Source organism: Callithrix jacchus, chromosome X, assembly GCF_049354715.1.
Source record: "Callithrix jacchus isolate 240 chromosome X, calJac240_pri, whole genome shotgun sequence".
Lineage (NCBI taxonomy): Eukaryota > Metazoa > Chordata > Mammalia > Primates > Cebidae > Callithrix > Callithrix jacchus.
The window spans coordinates 19027782-19051297 of NC_133524.1; the positions used below are offsets into that span (position 1 = coordinate 19027782).

At 37.1% G+C, this 23516-nt stretch overlaps 1 protein-coding gene across 8 annotated transcripts in view; it reads left to right on the forward strand.

Annotated features, from left to right (window-relative positions):
* CDKL5 (cyclin dependent kinase like 5) overlaps positions 1–23516 on the forward strand; it is a 196521-nt gene that overhangs the window by 118222 nt on the left and 54783 nt on the right. For all 8 annotated transcript variants that reach the window (XM_078362838.1, XM_078362837.1, XM_078362841.1 and 5 more), the window contains 3 exons: positions 6920–6965; positions 18416–18552; positions 22977–23097. In XM_078362838.1, coding sequence (XP_078218964.1) covers positions 6920–6965; positions 18416–18552; positions 22977–23097 — 304 coding nt within the window. The remainder of the gene's footprint in view (positions 1–6919; positions 6966–18415; positions 18553–22976; positions 23098–23516) is intronic.

Sequence of the window (23516 nt, forward strand, 5' to 3'; positions counted from 1 at the left end):
GAATGATGAATTGAGAATTAAGTGAGATAATCCATGGGAAGTACTTAGCATGGGGCCTACTACAAGAGTACTTAAAAATAACTTAAAATGAAGCTTACTTTTTCAGGGACCATACTGGTCCATAAAGTGGTAGTTTCCCAGCCTGGCCAACATGGCCAAACCTCGTCTCTACTAAAAAATACGAAAATTAGCCCGGTGTGGTGGCCCATGCCTGTAATCCCAGCTACTTAGGAGGCTGAGGCAGGAGAATCACTTGAACCCAGGAGGCGGAGGTTGCAGTGAGCTAAGATTGCACCACTGCACTCCAGCCTGGGCAACAGAGCAAGTCTCCGTCTCAAAAAGGAAAGGAAGGAGGGAAGGAGGGAGGGAGGGAGGGAAGGAAGGAAGGGAGGGAGGGAGGGAGGGAGGGAGGGAGGGAGGGAAAGAAAGAAAGAAAGAAAGAAAGAAGAAAGAAAGCAGTAGTTTCACTTGATCTTAGCCAACAGGTCGGGAAGCAATAAAGTGTAGTTTCTATGTTTGTAGGATTTTACTTCTGCTCAAGGAGCAGACAGGATATTTGCAAATAAAATGTGAACAGAAATATTTAAAATACTTTAGTTATCAAGTTATATTCCCTGCTATTTGGATGATGAAATAAAGAATTTCTCCCAAGAAAGAGCTTCCTCAGAGAGTAATTCAAAAATGAATTGTAGACTAGAGATGGCCCTCCATATTAGCAGGTGCCACATCCATGAATTCAACCGAGGATTGAAAATACTCAGAAAAACTAAAAAAAAAAAAAATATATTAAAAATACAGCAATAAAAAACAACACAGTATTACAACTATTTATTTGCATGGCATTTATATTTTCTTAGATAGTATAAGTAATCAAAAGATAATTTAAAGTATATAGGAGAATGTGCATAGATTATATGCAAATACTATGCCATTTTATGTCAGGGACGATCATCCATGGATTTTGGTGCCCTCGGGAATCCTGGAACCAGTGGCCCTCTATATCCCTCTAGATACTGAGGAATAACTATTATAACCTTTGAAATGGCTTAATCCATGAATAGTAGAATAAAAGAATATTTTATTCTGTTCTGTTTCATACCTGTTAGATATTTTAACTTAACAAAACATTTGAAAAATAATGACTCCTGCTATTTCCTTAAACAGTATATGATCAGTTTAAAGAATTCACTGTTACAAAGCATAATTAAGTTATATAACTGCCTTTTAAAATAATTTAGTAAATTATATGGCAGTTAATAGCAATTAGTTGCTTTGCCAGAATCTTAAGGGACAATTAATACTGGGAATAAAACAATGACCCAAAGCCTTAGACAATCAGCAGTGAAAATGAGTTTATGGTTATAAGTCTCTCTGTCCAGTATGATTCTTTAGTGATCAAGGCTTGATTTTTATAGGGATCTCGAGAATATTGGAAGAACTATAGCTCTCCAGATATTTGTATTTGCTAGTAGTCATACATTTATTTTTTATTCTGTTTCTGGATTTTTGTTTTCAGCTGAGGAAATTTATTCTGGAAAATGTGAAATGCCTTGATTTAGTTTGTTTACTTATAGAGACAGTAGTACAACTCAGGAACCTTTATCTAAAGTTACCTAGTCTTTCTGTTTGTGTTCCAAAGTGCGTAATACAATTCCAATTTTAAGGTAGATTTCAGGGTGAGGCATGGAATTATCATTAATAGACTACTGATATATTTGATCACATTCTTAGTTTATTGCTTAAGATGTCAGCTTTTAAATACCTCATATTTTAAATAAAGACACTGAAACAAGTAGCAAACTTGCCTGTCTTGCTAACTACAGCTGGTGACATTCTGTTGCAGACGTTGTGGGGGCAATGGTATGCTTTTGTGAATAAATTAAATTCAAAACAAGCTTTTCAGAGTTATTTTTTGTATGTTTCTCTTCTTTGTCTACACCTTTGTTATATATAGCATCTCAGGGTGGTGGTAGAATAAGTAATAAAGCTTGGCGTGTTACTTCCTACCTTTCCATTAAATACCCATGAAGATATTAAATACCCATGAAGTTCTGCAAATTAAGAAACTAAGCATTGAAGCTTGCTAGCAAAGTCCAGGGAGAATTAATTTTATTAGCAGGACTGGGCTAAAAGCATAGTCTTGAACATCATGCTGTTTATCCTACTTTGTGAACCCAAATCAGGCCAGATATCCAAAGGGAGTAGGAAATGACTTGGACCCATGCTCACAGGAACTGAAAAATAAGCAACCATCTCACTGAGGTTAACTATAATCTGACACCTCTGGATCTGGAGTTCTCAGCCCCCTACTTACCTGCATTAGCATCTGTATTTCCAGATCTTTGCAGAGACTAAAATGTCCTAAATATAGCAAGGCAAGAAGCAAAGCAGGATTGGAAAAGGAATGTGCTATCCTGGGATTCTGAGTCCCTGTGGTAAAGTGTGGCGAAGGTAGAGGGATGGGAACAGGCTGTGCTTGGAAATGTGGTCTCCAGAATGCCATGAGGTAAACAGCTAATGGCATATGCTCTTCTGGCTTATTGAGAGAACTCTGCTCAGGCAGTTTAGCCTCAGACCAATCAACCCCAATGAGAAGGATGTGTACTAGCAAGCCAGGTTCCAAAATTGGGCTCGGGGTGCATCAGTTCATATTTGAAGGTCAAGTTGCAGCCAATGCCAGTCCTGGCAGATCTCTTTCCATCTTAGTAAGGATGAATTTTAAAGGGTGGAAAAGAGGAAACACAGAAAAGACACAGGAAGATAAAACATTGCTGTGAAGATTTAGAAGCAACACATGGTTCTGAAAATGACTTTTTCTAATGAGCAAATAAAGTTAAGACATCTGCTTAGTTTGCCAAAAGAAAGCCAGAAAGATATGACCTCTACAGAGAGTGAATAAGCTAAAGCAAGGCAAAATATGCCGAAGTTGGCTGAGATGAGGACAAATGAAAGAAGCCTAAATCAGATAAAACAAAATTGTGTAGCGCTTTTGAACTCATTAATGTTCATTTACTAAATATTTATTGAACACGTACTATGTGCCTACTATTCTAGGAGTAATGATAAAATCGTGAACATTGCATACTAAGTACAAAAATTTAGTAGAAAACATACTAAACAATTATGAAAGGTCCAACCTAAAAGTTGTAAGGTTTGTGGTAGAAAATAATAGAAAAATAGGAGTAGAAACAGCATTTAAGGTTGCTGTAAGAAGACTTTTGTAATTTCATTGATTTCCAGGTATTATTGATTCAAAAAATACACATGCACACACTCTCCTCTATAGATATATTCCAAATAATTTAAAATTTTTATATCAAGGAAAAGGAAAAGTCCTAACAGTATTTAGGCAGAAAAAAGAAGTGATCTATATTGGAACAAAATTCAAATAGGCCTCATACTTCTTTTCTATTACTAATGCCAGAGACTGTCAGGTCATTGTTCCTCATTTGTTGCCTTATGTGATAGTATTATAATTTCTTTATGTTAGTAAATGGCAGCCCTTCTTTTTAGACCCTTAATTTTCTTCTTGGAAAAATATCTGAGTATATGGATTTTGTTACAAGAAGATACTTTATTCCTTCCTGCATTAAAGTTGCTTTAATAAGCATACAGACTCTGGTGTCTGTGATATGAATGGCATTTTCCAGGGCTTTATGGTATAGTGAAGCTTCTAGTGACTCTGAAGAATAAAAGATTGCCTTCCCAAGAATTCTGTGCCTATAAAGTTGCCACGTATATGTGAAGATGTTCAAAAATGCAAAGACTTGGAAAATAGGACACTTTGTCAGAAAACCTTTCAAAGATGCACTCTGGTTAAGTAAAACATGAATGCAAATCAGTCACTCAAATATGTATAAACCATACAAGTAAAGGACTGGTGGTAAACAGTAAAGTGAATTGAATATGTAAAAAAAATAAAATATTATAGCTCATTTATCTATAATTACAAATTAAATTCAACAGTCAAAGCCTGCTCTCAAAAATAAATATATTTAACAAAATGGTATAAGAAGAATCAGTGTCTATAACCTTAGATTAATTTAAATAGTTTAAGGTCACAATACTTTAAAAACTGGTTCTGGCATAAGAACAGATTAATAGCCTATACTTGACTAGGCTAGAGTCCACTAGAAAGGTCTGAAAGCACATATAGTATCTATATGTAAGAATGCTAAGATGTAACAGAGAACTAAAAATTTGTGGTAAAGGGTATTGGGAAAATTGGTTTAGTGTTTAGAAATTATATTAAATCTGGATTCCCTCACTATGTCATATATTAAAATAAATTACAAGTGAATAAATATTTAATGAAAGAAATTAAATCATTAAAATATCAAGATACATAAATGCAGATGGGTATTAACCATACTCGGGCTAAGTAAGGACTTTGAGCACAAAAGTAATAGACATAATTACAAAGGCCTATGTCAGTAAACTTGACTATGTAATTTATATTCAACAACAACAAAACTCTAAATAGTTAGTGATCACAATAAACTGGGGAAATGATTTGTAACAGAATTTGGCAACAAGTTGTCATCCATGAGAAAATATTAAACCCTAGTGGACCTGATCTCACTTACCAATTGATAGAAGAAAACATCTCATTGAATGCCAGAGAGGTTTTTTAAAATGATTTTATTTTGTTTTGGCAATGGATATAGAGTGAATATTCTGATACACTGCTGAAGGAAACTGTAACATGACGTTTTTTTGGATGTCAGGTTGTTAGTATATATTGGGAGCCTTTAACATTCATATGCTTTGAACCAATTATATCACTTATAGAATTTACTCTGTAGAAATAAAGATACAGATATTGAAGTATGTTCATTAACAGACTGTTAAACAGCCATCCATTAAAAATGGTAGTTTTAAAAATTAATAACAGTTTTAAATGTTGCTTATATAATACCAAGTTAAATAAGATGTCCAATATTACTACCATTTGAGAAAGATTTACCAGAAGAAAGTATACCAAAATATTAGCAAGGGTTAATTTTTAAAATGTCTTCTCTATACCCTATTTATATCCTTTATATTCTTTTTGTTTGTTCTGTAACGAGTTTATATTATTTTTATAAGTAGTTTGAATACATGTGAAATGTTAAATTCTTTCCACCGTCTTCTCTTAATTGCATGTGGTTTTCACTAAACAGTGAATTGGTTTAATATAGAAAACTTTATTTGTTCCACTTCATTGTTTAAGAAAATATATAAACCATATCGAGGAAGGCAGAGCAAGTTTTGAGGAGAGAAGATTTTCATTGTATTTCTGGAAGGATAAATAAAAGAATAAACATTTTATTTGACCCTTGTTAGCCATCTGCTTTATACAGTAAATTGTATTTATAAGATGCCAGAGAAAAATAACTAATAAATTTATTCAAGGTGTTATAAATGTGCCAGTTACACATTTAAATTTGTAGTTATATCATTGGACAGTTTTGAACTAAGATCTTTTATAAAATCAAAGTTTTAACATTTAGGATGAAATGAAAGAAATGTATGTGGGAGTCTTTCAGTTAGAGTAGAATATAAGATGGAACACTACCTGGAACAATATTCATTTGAGATGTGCGCAGTTTTTCTCTATTCCTGGAAGGTACCCCTTTCTTTGTGTTGTGAGAAAAGCAAGAGGAGGTTCCTGATAGGGTCTGTTCTTTCAGTTATGCTGTAGGTAGACTGCTAGCTAGCACCATTTGAAAAGGAGCAGGGTAAGAACATGATATCCATGTATTATGGGAGAGCAGCATACATAAAAGAGTCACCTTTGGACTACGTGGGATAATATTCTGGCTGATAATCTCCTACATTACTTAAAATTGGCAGTTCTTCCTTCTCAATAATACTTGGAAGAAGAAGTTTCTTTAAGTCAGAAGAGCCCTTAATGTACAAATAAGTTCTACCCTATATGTACATGTAAGTCGTCTGTACCCTACAATCCTATTCCTTCATTAAAAACAAAAACACAATACCTTTAAGAAGTATCTTTTCCCTCCATAATTTATAGCACTTGCCTGGTATTGTGTCCAATTTTAAAGTCTTTGTTTTGATGTAAGGACAAACATTACAAGATCTGATCTGAAAGTGTCCCCACTTAGAGTAAAAAAGAACAGGCCTGAGTCATTCAGAAGGCTTTCATATAAATGTGGGCTTCGAAGAATTTATATTAATTATTTTGCCAAAAGCTTTTTTATTCCTTTTATAGACCAGAATTGGATACAAGTTATTTAGTTCAGTGGTACTTAGTTCTTAGCATTTCCATTTCCTTTCTAGCCCTTATTTTCTTTCCTCCCAACCAAAAACAACAAAAAAGATTTTCATGTTTTGTTTTAAAGCAGATAAATAAGGGCAGGATGAAGGTATTTGGTGATGGAATGTTTATCCCACTTTGGATTTGCAATGACCATCAATAGGGATGAGCTGGTGAAAACTAGATATGTTTTTTAGGAAAAGGTAAGTAAAGGGACATGACTTGGAGGAAGCATTCTGCTACCAGCAACTACTGTGTATTGGTGAAGCCCTTTCTTGGTCTTAGAAGGCCAATTAAAATGTGTCTCTGGATTTCAGAGGGCAGTACAGATGACAGTCTTTGTCACTCTTCCTGGCACTTTTGAGTATCCTCAAGACATTGACACTTCTGATTCATGATCTATGCATATTTTGTCACCATATCTGCTCTTTGCTCCACACCCTCTCCCTTTCTCTTTTTCCTTCCTTGACAATGTTTGTGGGGTGGTAAGAAAGAATTTTGGAACCAAGAAATGAGGGGCGGCAGGGGAGAGGAAGATGATCTATTTTTGACACTCTGGCTTCTTGCTACTCTGTCCCAGAATATACCCCCAGGCAATTGGAATCCCTAGTCGGAAAAACACTGGAGAATGACTTTCCTTCTGCTTCTTTTCCTTTGCAGGAAACACATGAAATTGTGGCAATCAAGAAATTCAAGGACAGTGAAGGTAGATATATATATATATATGTATATGTATATATGTATTTTTCCTTCTGTATTACGTTTTTATAAATAGAGTGTGGAAGAAGTGGCACCTAGCTGGTTACACACTGTCTATTCCTGATATTTTGAAGTCACGGTCTCAGAAAGTGAATATAGCTTATTTATTATCATGCTTTGCTTTCAAACATTTAGTTCCTTCTATGTGAATCTTTTCAAATCTCATATTAGAAAATTTATTTTTTTATTTTAAGGTACAGTCAGCATTGGAAATCTTGCTCCAAAGTCTGGTTAGAAGGCATGTTGTTTATGCTGTTTCTAAATATTATTAAAATTAAAAAACTGACTTGAAGTAAATACTTTTGTGGGTCCACTCAAATAGCAAGTACTGTGTGAAAGATTTCAGTATTGGTTACTGTGATCTCCAGCTCCTAGTCAGAGTTAGAAATACAAAGATAAGTGACACAATATTGAGGGATTGATTTTATATTTAGAATAATGCAGTGGAAGAATAAAAGGTTTTTAAGAAGAAATACTATGCTTAGGGGCCTTTATCACATCCAGACCATTTCAAACAGAGTTGTAAAATTACCCCATGCTGGGCAAGAAAGTTTAAAATAATGCATTTCAGTAGTTCATTTGTTTTAAAATCTAGACTGTTGGCCATCCAAAGATAGCCAAATAGAGAAACCAATGACAAAAATAGATACGGCCTTTAAGGTGCTCCAGACAACATTTTTTTCAGACGTTCTGGACTGAGACCCACAGTAGAAATATATTTTACATCCTAACCCAGTGTCTACACACATATGTAACACTATATGTAAATGAAGCAAAAATGTCACAAACTTCTTTATTATATGAGTGTGAAGCAATCTACTTTCTGTTCTTTCTTGTTCATAAAAATGCCTACTGTGACATCAAATAGATTGATTACACCACTAATAAGTCAAAGCCTGCTATTGGAAAAACTGTGGTCCAAAAGTAGGAAGTACCAACATAGCATCAATCTTCATATCTAATCAGAAGTATGGAAATAGCAGTCATAGCTTACCTTCTTTAGCACACATTCCCTAAGTGATGTAAGACACCCGCCTCTATATTTATGAACAGTTTCATCACCCTCACCTCAGAGACTTAGCAGACATTAAATAACAAAAAGGGACTTGCTCCAGGATATATGCAGCAGTATTTGATGTAACCCATCTCTGATGTGCTCCTTATTGGAACACATGCATATTGGCTGGGAACTTTAGCAGTCATTGTATGGGTAGGCTTAAAGGGAAGGTAAAAAAGAACTTTTTGCTTGTTCTGGGGGGCAAAAAAGAATCTTGCTTCAAATGGGATACTTGTGGTCTAGCAGGAAGCAGTAGCCCCAGGCCATCCCGCTGTGAAACCATTGGAAATGAACTCTTTGAGCAGTGACTTTGGGTCAACAGGTGGCTGAGAGACAAATGGTGATCTCCTAAAAAGAATAGTTGCAACAGTAGATCAAAGCACAACCTTTGCATGCATGTAAAGGCTTCTGGCTGTGCATTCATCTTTCAGGGCATATTGGCAAGCTTCAGTTACAACCAAAAATAATAACTGTCAAATTTTGTAAAAAGTACAATCTAGGCCATGTATGCTATCATTTTTGTTTGCTTTGAGACAGGGTCTCACACTGTCACTCAGGCTGGAGTGTAGTGGCATGATCGTGGCTCATTGCAACCTCCACTTCCCGGGCTCAAGCAATTCTACAGTGTCAGCCTCCTGAATAGCTGGGATTACAGGCATGCATCACCACACCCAGCGAATTTTTTTGTATTTTATTTGTAGAGACGGGGTTTCGCCGTGTTGCCCAGGCTGATCTCAAACTGCTGAGGTCAAAGCGATCTGCCCACCTTGGCCTCCCAAAGTGCTGGGATTACAGGCATGAGCCACCTTTTCCAGCCCCCATTACTTTCTTTTTTAAGTAAATACTATTTTCTTCACAATCTCTATCCTGTGCATACCAATTCTTAGTTTCGATTATATATTTTTGCATGTGTTATACCTTTATAATGGAAATCTAGTGTATCCATTGAAATTCATTGAACACTGAGCGAAGCGCTGTGAGTTCAGGTGTGGATACTTTCTTTTTTTTTCTTCCATTTTTTTAATTGCATTTTAGGTTTTGGGGTACATGTGAAGAACATGCAAGATTGTTGCATAGGTACACACGTGGCAGTATGATTTGCTGCCTTCCTCCCCATCACCTATATCTGACACAAGAGCAGAAAATCAAACACCACACGTTCTCACTCATAGGCAGGCGTTGAACAATGAGGTGTGGATACTTTCAAGAGCGTATGACCTATATAGGAGAATTAATACCTGTATAAATAACAATAAAACACAGTAGAAAGCAGTTATTGTCTGAATGGAGATATGGAACTTGGATCATTTTGAAGTGAGAGAAACTGTTTCTAGATGTGGTATTGGGAGTGCGTGATAGTCTAGACATGGAAAACGTTTAATCTGCCCTTATTTTATTGAACCAACAAAACATTAATCTGCTCTGCCCTCATCTCTGCCAGACCATTATCACTCACCATCCCTCAGAGGCATGCAGCCTTATCATCCACCCCACCTTGTCAATGACACCTACCTACTGCCTACACATACTTCTAGAGGGACACTTCTAAAACATTTCTATGCTAGAACCTGAAGACATATCCAGTTATTCATAAGCTTTTTCATTCCAGTCCAGCTCCTTTCCTACTGTTTACACTTCTCTCTTCTGTTTACTAGTACTCTCTTTTCTGTCTTTACCCTTCTCCTTCTGCTGGAGTAGTGTCTTGCTTAATGGAAAGAAAGGGTATATGTTTGGTGAACAACTCTTTTGGAGTGTGAAGTGTACATAGATAGTCTTATTCAGGTAAGGATGTCTATTCAACCCCTATGTAAACCACTTAATTCTCAATCAGTTTATTATCTTAAATTTTTGCCATTTATAATAAAAAATAGAGTGTTATGATAACATTGCCTTCATTGTCATGTAGCTCTTATTAATCCCTTTATTAGTTATTCTCAAAATATTATTTTGATTATTATGGCAGTGATTATCTAGATCTAATGATTAAAAGTCTTAGTGAAGATAATGAAATAATCCTGTAAAAATATTGTTAACTGAAATAGGATCTGCACTTGGTCTGATCCATGTTCAAGTTAATCCAGTACAGATGCTCCTTGTTGACTTGTGATGAGGCCACATCCCAATAAACCCATCATAAGTGGAAAAACTTCTTATGTACAGAATGCTTTGGCTGGGTGTGGTGGCTCACACTTGTAATCACAGCACTTTGGGAAGCCAAGGCAGGAGGATCGCTTGAGCCCAGGAGTTTGAGACCAGCCTGGGCAACATGGTGAGACCCTGTCTCTACAAAAAATTTTTTTAAAAATTAGCCTGGCATTGTGGTGCATGCCTGTAGTCCTAGCTACTCAGTAGGCTGATGTAAAAGGATTGCTTAAGCCCAGAAGGTTGAGGCTACAGGGAGCTGTGATCATGCCACTGCACTCCAGCCTAGGTGACAGAGTGAGACCCTGTCTCAAAAAAAGCCTTTACTACACCCAACTTACCATACATCCTAGCTTTAGCCTAGCCTCCTTTAAACGTGCTCAGAATACTTACATTAGCCTATAGTTGGGCAAAATCATATAACAAAGCCTATTTTATAGTAAGGTGTTGAATATCTCGTGTAATTTATTGAATACTATAGCGAAAGTGAAAACCAGAATGATTTTACGGATATTTGAAGTATGGTTTCTCCTGAACGCATATGGCTTTCACACCATCGTAAAGTCAAAAAATTGAAGTTAAACCATTGTAAACTGGTGACCATCTATTCTCTCACTGATAACATGGAATATTTTGTGAGAGTACATGTTAACTTCTGGTAGCTTTAAAAGATTATGCTAATGTCCTACTTTCTTGTTAAAGTCATATGTTCACAAATTTGTGTAAAATGTTTATGAAACTATATTTTGTTAGCCTACTATTTAGTTCAATAAGTCCTTATTATCCCAGGATGATAGATCACTATTTAAAATGGGAACCAAAATTTCATAGTAAATAAACGTTTATATTGGGACTTTAAATGGGTAAAATGAAACTAAAATTGTGAAAATAAGTTTATGGTTAACACAATTTAGGTTATAATAGCGACTAATATGCTATTTCAAGAAACAATCAAGTGTTAACCTTTTTGGGAGGAGGAGCAGTTTTTACAGTAAAATTGTAGGCTAGGCCAATGAATAGCTTCTACAGTAAAGAGGGTCATTAAGAAATATACAAAAAGCTTTGTCAATTTTCTTTCTTTTTTCCTTTTTTTATTCCTGTCTATGTGTTTTCTTCTTTTTTAGGGTGTGTGTGTGTGTGTGTGTGAGAGAGAGAGAGAGAGAGAGAGAGAGAGAGAGAGAGAGAGAGAGAGAGAGAGAAACAGGGTCTTGCTCTGTATCCCAGGATAGAGTGCAGTAGCATGGTCATGGCTCAGTGCAGCCTTGAACTCCTGAGCTCAAGCAATCTTCCTGCCTCAGCCTCCCAAAGTAGCTGGGACTACAGGTGCACAACATAACTCCCAGCTAATTTTTTCGTTTTTTGTAGAGATGAGGTCTCACTGTGTTGCTCAGACTGGTCTTGGACTCCTGGGCTCAAGAGATCCTTCTGCCTCAGCCTCTCAAAGTGCTGGGATTACAGTCATGAGCCACCAAGCCTTGCCTTTTCAAGGTTTTTATTCTCTAATTGTTAGCAGATATAATTCTATCGATAATTTATCAGCGTCTTTGCCTGTGATTCTCCCATAAAGACTTTAACACCCTGACTTGGGGATATAGACTCCTGTTAAAAGGGAAGAATGTTTGAGTGATGACAAATTTTTGTTTGAGCTTACTTCATTAGTTAAGTCTTTCTTATTTTGATGAATTCTGCTCGTTGACACTTTATCATAAATTTGGGGTCTCAGATAACGAGGTTTTTTTTTTTTTTTTTTTTTTTTTTTTGGAGAGGGAGTTTCACTCTGTCACCCAGGCTGGAGTGCAGTGGCACCATGTCGGCTCACTGCAACCTCTGTCTCCTGGGTTCAAGCAATTCTCCTGCTTCAGCCTCCTAAGTAGCTGGGATTACAGGTGCCTCCTGCCATGCCCAGCTAATTTTTAAAATATTTTTAGTAGAGATGGGGTTTCAACATGTTTGTCAGGCTGGTCTCGAACTCCTGACCTCAGGTGGTCCGCCTGCCTTGGCCTCCCAAAGTATTGGGAATACAGGCATGAGCCACCACACCCGGCCCAGATGAGTTCTTTAAGATACCCTAAATGATGGTATAAGTTTGGTTGTTAAGTTCTCACAGAGAAACTTTATCTAGTAAACATCTGACCAACCAGATATCCATTGTATTATTAGATTGGTGCAAAAGTAATTGTGGTATTTGCCATTGCACCAACCTAATAGTTCTGCTCATTATTTCGATTTTCTGAGAAGGGGAAAAATGACCATAGACCATAAAGATACTAGAGATTATTTAATTAAAAGGCACTTTTCAGACTATGTATAAATTATAAATTTAGCCCAATTCTTCTGTCCTTCCTATGACTCCCATCTTCTACAATGATGTTCAAATGATGTATCACTATTGGATTGTCATTCTCATGCATACACAAGTACAAGTGTCTGCTGTCCTCAATTTATTAAATAACACAAGAGTGCTGATTTAGATTACATAGCTTTGAACCAGCACAAGAATTCAAAATACTGTCTGTCCAACCTTTACTTTAGGAGAACCTATTTTATAAAAGTTATTTTTGATATACATTTGGACCTTCTTTTTGCTTCCTTAGACTTTTCCATCTTTTCTTAAATGTAAGGTGATAGGGTGAAGAGAGATTCTCTCTACTTGTCACTGGGCCTCTGTGCATGGTAAGGAGGCTGACTCCAAGGAGCTGTACTGTAGTCTACATTTAAGATGAAAGGTTGTGTCTCTGCTTTTATATAAAATAAAATTGCTTGCATTTCATATTCTGCTGCTTAATGTTTTCTATAGAGAACTATTTCCCTCTTGGAATGGACACATTCTTCTTAATTATTAGGAAACATTTAATTGATCCCTGTTCTGTCTTCTAATTTATTTTATTCTTTTTACCCAGACACTAGAAAGCTCTCCACTGATCTCTGGATCAGGAGTACTCTGGTCTCTTATTTTATATAATGAATGGTACAAAATCAGAGTTCATTATCCGGAGTCCTTAAATTCATGAGCCTGATTTCTGTGTGAAAGAGGCCTTGAAACAAAAAGTCCAACCCTTGATTAAACAAATAATTTAACTGAACTTGAGCATTCTGGCTAGTCACGATTTCACCACACTTCCTTTTCATGTTCAACATGGATCTCTTTCAAACTTTAGGGATTCTTCTAGGATTTGGTGATCATTTTGTGTCTTCTGTGATTTAATAAATTTCTCCTTACTCTGCTTTTACCTGTTCTTCATCTCTAAAGATTGGAGGTCCACATCTTTCTTCGTGTATGTAACAGTAGCACTAGCATTCAAACTTCCTCAGCCACATTGTCTGTCTATTGATGTCCCTTCTTTAATAAGAGCAACCAGACTCAAATATGGTATCCCCGTGGTTTTGATCAAGAATGGGTTGATTTTTCTTTATCAGTTTATCTGTTTAAAAAGGTCCATTTGGGGCAGGGGGCTCTTTGGCTATACAAAAATGTCAGGTTTGTGATTTCACAAAGTAGGTTACAGCTATTCCTGGATTTCCTTTCTAAGCCCACAGTTCTTTAAAAATAGATATACAATAGAGTTTCTGCTCATCTTTAGATTTTTCTCTTTTCATTACTTATCTTTGAATCTCCTTTGCTCCTGTGATCTTTCTTCTTAAGAATTGTTCTCTTTTACTTTAGCGAATCGCTCTTGATTTTTAGGTGTGTTACTTTGCCTTAGTGGTAAATTTAGAAGTAGGACAGTTTTTTGTTTTTACTTAACATCCTTTTCCACCTTGCCATTTTGTCCTCACTCAGTAGGGTTTCTATATATCTGCACATAACTTTGTCAGAGTTGATCCTGTGTTAAGCTAAATTCCCTCAGTGGTAACTGATGACAAGGTGGGTCAGCATGCACATAAGCAGCTATCACATAGAAGGTTGGACTCAGGAGGAGTCCTTCCGAATAATCTAGTATAACTCAGCCCCAGTATACAGATGATGGACCTCAGGCCCAAAGTTGCATAGCTTGTTTGTGAATAATTGCGGCTAAAATGCCGACCCTGGATCTTCATTGAGATTTTCTTCCACCCATACTATGCTGCCTTGCCGTTCAGCTAAACAGTAACATAGTTAGACCTGAACCTGGGTACTGTGATTAACTTTCCAAAACTTACTGTATTGTACTATGCCACCTTTGTCCCTGTATTCTACTCAGACTATGAGGTAGAATGTGACCCTCAGCTCACATACCCTGAGAAAGTTATTGTTCTTAGACTTGGTTTCTTCATTTATAAACTGGAGCCCAGCCTTGATAAAGAATCCTAGCCTAGACAAACAATCCACAGGGATTATTTCAACTAGATGGCAGTGATTTTTGTGCTTATTTCAGTGGGCTCTGCTACCATCTTTTGAAAATGCCTTACCGAATGCTTTTTTAGGGCATTTTGCAATGCCTTAGAAAATGCTTTGCTACTTTGTGTACCTCTGAGACTAGAAGCTTGTGTAATTGGAATGTGCATGCCTTCCCCTCCCCCCCACCATCATCTGATAATTTAGTTGCACAATTTTCATCATAAAGTACAGGGCAGGCCAAGAACCTTCAAAGTACTTAGAAAAACAAAATTATAGGATGTACCCAATACTGAAGAGTGCCCATTTTGCTTGAACTTCGGGAATTAGTTCCACTTCTTGCCTATTCCCATTCTTCGCAATCTTAGTGCTCAAGTGTTTACCTCAACTTTTAATACTATTACTGGAATAAAGTAGAGAAGCCTTTCTTTTCTAAAACAGCTGCTCAGATGAGGTTGTTTGGAGACTACATTCTAGGTAATTTTGTGTGCTTCTTTTTGATGATTCATTATCTTCTCTAACCATTGTTAGGTGGAGTCAATACAGATTCGAATAATGTATATATAACAAAGCACCCAAGTTCCATGAGGTTTAGGCTCGTAATCAATAAGATTTTATGAAAAGAAATAATAGATTATTAGATTTCAAAAAGGCAATAGGATTTTTGAGAGATGGAGGCATATATTCGTTTCTTTTACTGATGAAAGGATAAGTGGCTTGCCTAAAGTTGCATGGTGTACTGTTAGTTGATTAAAAGGCTGAGCCCAGAATCTCGGTCTCCCTAGTCCTAGTCCACTGTTCTTCTACTAAAACCATTCTGATGCGGCCATTCTGAAGTGAAACTGCCACATTCCATTAGCAAAGTGAAACTGCCACAAGTCGGTAACAAATATAATGTTGTTTCATTCGCATTTCCATTACCAAGAATTCACCAAGCATGTGATTAAGGATGATATACCAGCTGTATTTATTTAGTGACTTTGTGGCAACATTTATTTGCACCCAGCTCCAGCATGGCTTCTGGATGCTCTGGTTTTATGTCTATTTATGTGTTTGTGTGCATGTATGGGTGTGTGTTCTTGACCCTGAGCACTGTCAGTGTTCTGTATCCTTCATTGTTTCTAATCACATACTGTAGAAGACACCTAGGGACAGAGGTGAATAGGGGAAAAAAGAAATTCAGTTTCTCTTACTGCCTGATAAGTGGTGCTTGAGGAAATTGGCAGTGCTGTAAGAAAACTGAGAGGGCAAAGTGCCTATTGTTTACCTTCCCCTGCTGTGGCTGAAGTGAGGAAGAGCTAGTCATGTATAAGCAGTTTCCTTATGGCCCCAGGTGAAGCATTCATGTAGGAAGAATGTATTGATCACCTCTTTTTATGTCAGGTACAGTCCTGGTGTATATTGCTGAACAGAACTGAGTCCTGTCCTCCTTGAGCTCTTGATTTAGCAGGGGTGGCTGCATAGATTGTATACCACTAAGCAAACAAATATATCAAGAAAAATGGTGAGAAGTTCTGTGAAAAAAAAGTCCAGAACTGTGACAAGGAATAATGAGGATGGGGGCCTTCTTGCTTTAGTGGTCTGGGAAGGCTCTGGAGGAGTGACATTTGAACTAAAACCTGAAGGAGCGAGCCCTATCAAGAGCCTAGGTAGTAGACTGAGCATTGTAGGCAGAGGGAGCAACTGTGAAGGCCATTAAGGTGGAAAAATCAAGTTTGGGGCTATTTTGGGAAAATAGAGGTGAGGGAGAGGGAGAGGGACATGAGATGGGGATGGAAAGGCAGGCAGAGACCAGGTCATCAGTAATTAGTAGACTTGTCTCGTTAAGTTAGTCCCTTATTAGATAATTTGTTTCTTATTTGAGATCGGTGTGTTATTCTGTCTCTTAGAGATAGATGGATTTTAGTTTGATTATCCCAATCTTGAGTAACTCAGAGGGACTATCAGAGAAGCATGTTCCTGATCTTGCTTCTTTAGGAAACTGCTGGTGTTCCCTGGGCTTCAGCAGCTGCAACTACCGTAGCATTCTAATGGTCACAGAACACCACTGCTCTGGCTCAGCCCCAACTTGTAGAACACCTGGACCTTTGTCCCCTCCCAATCCTCCAAGCCACTTTGGAATATCTGCGATTGCATCTCAGACATTCCCCTACTGTCGGGTGGCATCCACTGTCATGCTCTTTCCCTTGTAAGTACCCAGTTCCCTGTTGACTGCCTTGGTGTGAGCCAGGTAATTCACTGCTTATGCCACAGCCTTTCCTACTGCTGGTTCTTGTCTTCTCATAGGCAGTGTCTCTCTTGGTCCTAATCTGTGTTCCAGAGTTCTTCAATAGCTTTCTGGCTAAAGTAGAAACTTCACTTATGTAATCAGTTCATAAGGGAGTGTTGACTCTATGCTTCCAGTTTGTTATGGATACTCAGGTTCTACAAAGCCCTTGCTTTTATGTCAGTCCCTTTTCTTTAAACTCAATTTGAGTGGAGGTTGGGGAAGGGGGCTGGGATAGAAAATAATCTGAGGAAACACTCCTGGCTCTGCATTTAGAATCTTCCCTCTCCCTTTGGCGTCCATTTAGCCTTTTTCCTCCTGCGTGCCTTGCTTAGAGAGCCTTTTTTCTAGAGAGTGTATTTATTAGACTTCCACGCCCGTATCTTCACACTCCATTTTCTTCCTTCTCACACTGAAAGACAGGTCTGAGCCTGAGGGTCACACAGCTCTCCAGCTGGGATTCTGGTCCTTACCCAAAAGCCTGTGGCCACATGTTTTCGAATTCATAATTTTTTGATTTTAGAATGGACATGGGGCATATTATAATATATAGCACCCAGTAATTAACTAATATTTCTATAGTGCAACATATGAATGTTCATATTAGATGGGATAAACAAAGACTGTAAGTAGTCTCAGGTCAAGTCAGGTGTTACCTCTCAGTGAATTTGCCCCAAACTTAGAAAAAGCTTTCAGTTTTTAGACTGTGTTTTGGATTTGGGATTGTAGATGAGGGATTATGATCCTGTATCCTGGTACATATATGCAAAAACATGGTAGTCAGAATTTCCAGGCTAAATCTAAAGGTATAATAAAAACTCATTTAAATAGAAATATTTTCATCACTCTCCTGCCAATTAATCCATTAGAGTTAATATAACTTCTGTCCTTCCTCTATGACCACGGAGGTTATCATGAATGAAGTTGATGGTATGGAAGAGGATCTATTGGTTCAGCATAAATTCTCCATCCCAGAACAGCTACACCACCTGGGATGGACAGATGGACATGCCACAGGGAGGACAGCAGGAACCTACAGCAACTGCTGTTCAGAGAGAAGATTAGACCTTCTCAGAATTCCCTGCAACTTGGCTGTGACTTGCATTGTAGATACTTGGCGCATGACCTCTGCTCCCTGAGGTGACTCATGCAGCCTGAGGAATAAAATACTCTTTTAGGCCAAAGTTTCAGACCATCCTTAAAAACATCAACTACTACAGATGCTGGCCGCATAGAGGTTCCTCTGCACACTGACACTTTTGATTCCTTATGGCCCTTTTAATCTTTCTTTCCTAGTATTGAGTGTTAGAGTTCAAATGACAATGGATGCATATCTTGTATCTATAAGTGTGTTTTTACACATACACTGTAGTAAAAGGAGCATAAAAATATATAAGCAGAAAATCAAGTTTGTGCTGATTAAGTAAACCGTTTCTTCTATTATTCTTGATCCTTTCAACCAGAAAACGTGGTATTTAATATTTCATTCTGGGACTTCTTAGGCAAAAGTACTCAAAGTGGAAGGTGAAATTGGGATGTTTTCAGTGTTCTTAGAATTCTTTGAATAGTAGTTTGGAAGTTTTCATTTTACTCTCTTCACCATTGTTTACATTCTAGAAAATGAAGAAGTCAAGGAAACGACTTTACGAGAGCTTAAAATGCTTCGGACTCTCAAGCAGGAAAACATTGTGGAGCTGAAGGAAGCATTTCGTCGGAGGGGAAAGTTGTACTTGGTGTTTGAGTATGTTGAAAAAGTAAGTCATTAATTGGCAATGTGCAGATTTGCCTGATTCTTTTTTTTAAGGCTGTTTCTGACATTATTTAAGAAAATACTGTTACCTAATATTGATTATCAATGTACTCATAATCTGAGGACTTTAAAAATGAAAGTGTTCATAATTATTAGAAGTTCTGAAATATATTTAAGAATTTTGTACAATTACACTGTGTAGAGATAATCATAAGTTTAAAAAATATACTGATTTGGCTTCTGAAGTCTTAAACTCTGTGTTCAACAAGTAATTTTTAGGCTTGATTTAATTAAGCGTAAACAAGGCCTCTGAAGGAGACACTGGTAAACTGACAGTGATGGTATAGTCTGGAAGAGGCTGTGTAAGATACCACACTGAATGAGACCCAGGCTGGGGAATGAGTGGGCCCAGGAAGCAGCTTTTGTGAACTGCCGGTGCTTTGGCTTTATCTGAGGGTAGGAGCTGTGCCAGGAGGCCTAAGGTGAGGCTTGAAATGGTAGATGAGAACATGAGTCAGGAATTGCAAGCATGGGAAAAAGAAAGCAAAGCACACATTGTTTGAGCTGTCTCTGTACTTGCCTTAGCGTGCCTTGAAAAATGGTCACCTTGTTAGTGACAATTTAAATAACATGACCTAAGGGCAAATATATGTTACAGTAGTCAATAATATGTGCCTAGAAATTTCTTGGAGAGGGTCCTGGTACAGTGGCTCACACTTTTAATCCCAGCACTTTGGGAGGCTGAGGCAGGTGGATAGCTTGAACCTCAGGAGTTCAAGGATAGCCTGAGCAACATAGTGAGACCCTGTCTCTGAGGGAAAAAAAAAAACAAGAGAGAAATTTCTTGTGGAGCAGCTGACCTACAGCAGTTATTATGGTCAAGAATTTAAACAGATAAACACTTTAACAATAGTAGAAGAAACTAGAGCCAGGCAAACCTTTTAGCAGGTTTCCTTGGTGAGTAAATAGGTGGCTCCTACCAATTCCTATGCTATTGTTCAAAGAAGGTTGAAGTGGGAGAGGTTTATGTCTGCTGCAGGTCTATACCCAAGTGCTTGCTATACCCTAAATGACAGAGCATCGACATTGTCATAACCAAATGGAAAGCAATATTGTCAAGGTAACTGACCAGTAATGTGGCTTTGAATGCATTCAGCCTTTATAAGTTATTTTTTGAAATAAAAAAAAAATACATGTAATAATTTCATTACTATAAAAACTGGGAAGATGCTAGAAGGTTTTTTTGTAGTCTTAAACCACTGCTATATGTTCCTTTTCCAGAATCTGTTTTAAGTTTCTTTTTGTGTGTCAATTTATACATTCCTCTAAGTTACCTTCCATACCAAAATAAAACTAAAAGTTGGTTTTTAAAAGAAAGTTCTATTTAAAAAAAGAATTGCTATATTAGAATTCCAGGGGAAATCAGATGTCCTTTATTTTAAAATATTGTTTTTAGAGATGGGGGTCTCACTATGTTGCCTAGGCTGGAGTGTAGTGGCTATTTGCAGGTATGATTATAGCACACTGCAGCCTCAAACTCCTGGGCTCAAGCAGATCTCCCACCTCAGCCTCCTGAGTTGCTAGGACTACAGGTGCGTACCACCGTGCCTGGCTGCTCTTTATTTTTTCATTATCACAAATAATCATGCAGTTTGCAGTTTTCACTACCAAGTAAGAAAAATTTGACATCTATTTTAGTTTATCTTTTTTATTTCTATTCTCATGGTGGTTGTTCATTAATAATAATAATTTAGTATAACAAATGGAGAAGTCACCTCTGTGTATCTGTTTCCTCACTGGGAGAGGCAATTTCGTGTGTCTGCAGTCTCCCTGCTGGTAAATGGCTGACCTGCTACTAGAACTGTCTTCTGTCTGACAATCAGGCCTAAGATTCTTCCTCCGACCCTGTGGTTCTTAGGTAGAACATGTCTGTCATACTTGCCACATTAGTGTCAGTGCCTTATAATTAACAGTGAGTCTCAGGAGAACAAGGAGAAAGTGTTCTAAGTGGGTAAGGGGCTGGTAACAGAGACCCAGGATTACAGAGGTTTAAGCCTCTGTAATCCTGGGTCTCTGTGTATACCACCCTCACGTATAAATACAAAGGTAGAGCGGTACAGGACCAGTGTGGCAGCTCTGCTCCACCATACTGAGGTGTGACCCTTGTCCTAAAGGTCAGGATGGAGTTCCAGCTGTCACATCCCCTTGGCCAGGACATAGTTTCATGACCATGCTAGCTGCAAGGCAGAAGGGAAATGTACTCTTTGTTCTGGGCAGCTAGGCCTCCACTTGAAAATTATGTTCCTGCGGAGTAAGGGAAGACTGGATGCTGGAGGACAATATCTCTGCCACCTAGGAATTTAGACGAATATGAAACAAGAGATACAATTTGTTTTCTATATCATAAAGCCTTCCTATTCCACCTATCCATTTGAGACCTCCTATAAATTTGTTAATTGAAAAAGGGAATTCAAATGGTGAATCAAAAAAACGATGCATACACACTTAAAATGTTTATTTTAATTGGAAATAGAAATACTCTATGTATTCATTTACAACACTATAAAGGTAGGGTCAAGGGCTTTTGCATAATGCTCTTCTGAAGTTCTGATTGGTCTTTTTTACGTACATCATACCTGTAATACATCTTTAAAGTAAAGCAAATGCTCAAAAACACCTGCAAAGCAATCTCTGTGCAGAATCCTTCAGTGGACATGCTTGTTCCCACCAGCACCCATCCCTTACAAGTGTTTTGTAGTTGTCTCATATTTGATTAGATGGCAACAAGTTTAGTGGCTTCTCCTTTATTAAGCCTCTGTAAAGTATTCAACTTTGTTTTCTTATTAACAGCAACTCTTTTTTAAACAAAAACATTATTTCATTGGTTTATATGGTATTTAATTATATTAAAATAATAAGTGCATCTATTGTAAATAGGCATGAGAGTAAATACAACTGAGTCTTTATAGGTATACAACTTGACTGGTGGGAACAAAATTGTGAGGCCAAATTAGAGCAATGATTTTTGAACTTTTTGATCTTATGGCCCCTTCACACTCTGAAAATTATTGGGAACCCTAAGAGCTTTTTATTTATGTGTATTTTATCTATTAGTGTTTCTCATATTAGTCATGACTGAGCAATATAAAAACATTAGTTCATTTTAAAATAACAATAAACGTATTGCCTGTTAACATAGATAAGTTTGTATGTCAGTTATTCTTTAAAGTAAAAAATGGCATTCCACATAAAGCAGCTCGTTCATCTTGCATCTCAATCTTTCAAGTGCTTTTCCTCAGGGCAACCATTGTACAGATGGCGCATGTGCAGCAGGAGGGCTTTATGTGCAGTCTGCCATTTTATGCAGATTCCAAAAAAAGATATGTACTCAAGAACTGAAATTTAGTCAAAGTAATTTGTACTGCTTCATCAAGGATGTCCTTAACTAAAACTTTTGTTTTCTTTTTTAGAGGCAAGGTTTAATTGGATTAAAGAATCCAATGCCTTGATTCATGTTGAGGTGCAGCAGTTTACCCATTGTTGCTTTGTACCATCAGTGTAAATGCCAGCGCAGTGAAAAAGGCAAATGTCATAGTCTATTTTATGAATATAGCTTTGACTTTATGGGCCCTCTGCAAGGTCTGAGATCTCACAGTTCCACAGGTCATACTTTGAGAACTGCTGTCCTGGATGGTTGCCTACATACAATAAGCTACGTTTGTGCCATGGGCCTTGTACTTTACAGTGGGAAAGGAGAATGTTTTGTTAATCTGGAAATTCAATAGAGATTGGCTAAGTGGACTTTCCACATGATAAAAAATTTTGCATGAATTTTGTTTATAATGGTCTCTGACTCCAAATTAAGGTTTTGAATGTTGAATTGTATGGGGTCTGTGACTTTTTATTTTAACAGTATTTTCTGACGGCCTGTTTGAATTTTTGTACTAAATGTATTGATCATTTTTAATTTTAGAGATTTTTTTTCTTTGACGAATATTGCCCAGATCTTCCAGAAGTATTTTCAAAGCCAGATTTTTATCACAAGGTTCTATTGAAGAGATATAGCACACTGTGTTAAAATGATTCTTTCCCCACTTTATACATTACAGTGTCATATTTCTACTTTGTATTGCTTTTCTCTTCAAATTATTCTAAAATAATGCCTGAAAACCTTTAGGGAGAGTGGAAAGTATACAGGGTTATTATTTGGGGTAGCATTAGGGAATAGTAGAAATGGAATTCCTCATAAAAGAAAGCCCCAATTTTGATCCTGATTCAGCATGAAAAAGTTGTATGTAGAAAGCAAAACAACAAAAAAAATACATGCTCTGTATTGGATGAATTATTCTAGATGCTTTATAAAATTGTTAATACATAATTTATGGGCCTACCCAAGTTGGGAAATTAATGACTCTGTTTAATTTTTAGAATATGCTCGAATTGCTGGAAGAAATGCCCAATGGAGTTCCACCTGAGAAAGTGAAAAGCTATATCTATCAGCTAATCAAGGCTATTCACTGGTGCCATAAGAATGATATTGTCCATAGAGGTGAGTATGAGATTTTTTTAAATGGAAAATATTAAAACATCAAATAAAGTTAAAAGTATTTCAGACGTTACTATCTTTAAGAATATTTTCATAAGCATTGACATTGCCATTTAAATTAAATATATTTTGAAAGTACAAGATATGAGAAGTCATTTGCTCTCCAAATCTCCTTTTCTGTCACCAAAAGAATGGATTACAAATTTATTTGGATATTGTGGTGAGATCTTTACAGTTGCATAACTATTATCGATCCACTCCCAACTGTAGAAATGCCTAGTGATATAAGAAAACTCAACAAGTGTGAACTTTGAAACTTACTTGGGTATAGGAGAAGAGCAAAATGTTGATCTCTGTAGCCTTGATCCTGCACATAGACCAGGTAATGTGAAACAACTCCAAATCCGGCTTCATATAGGTGG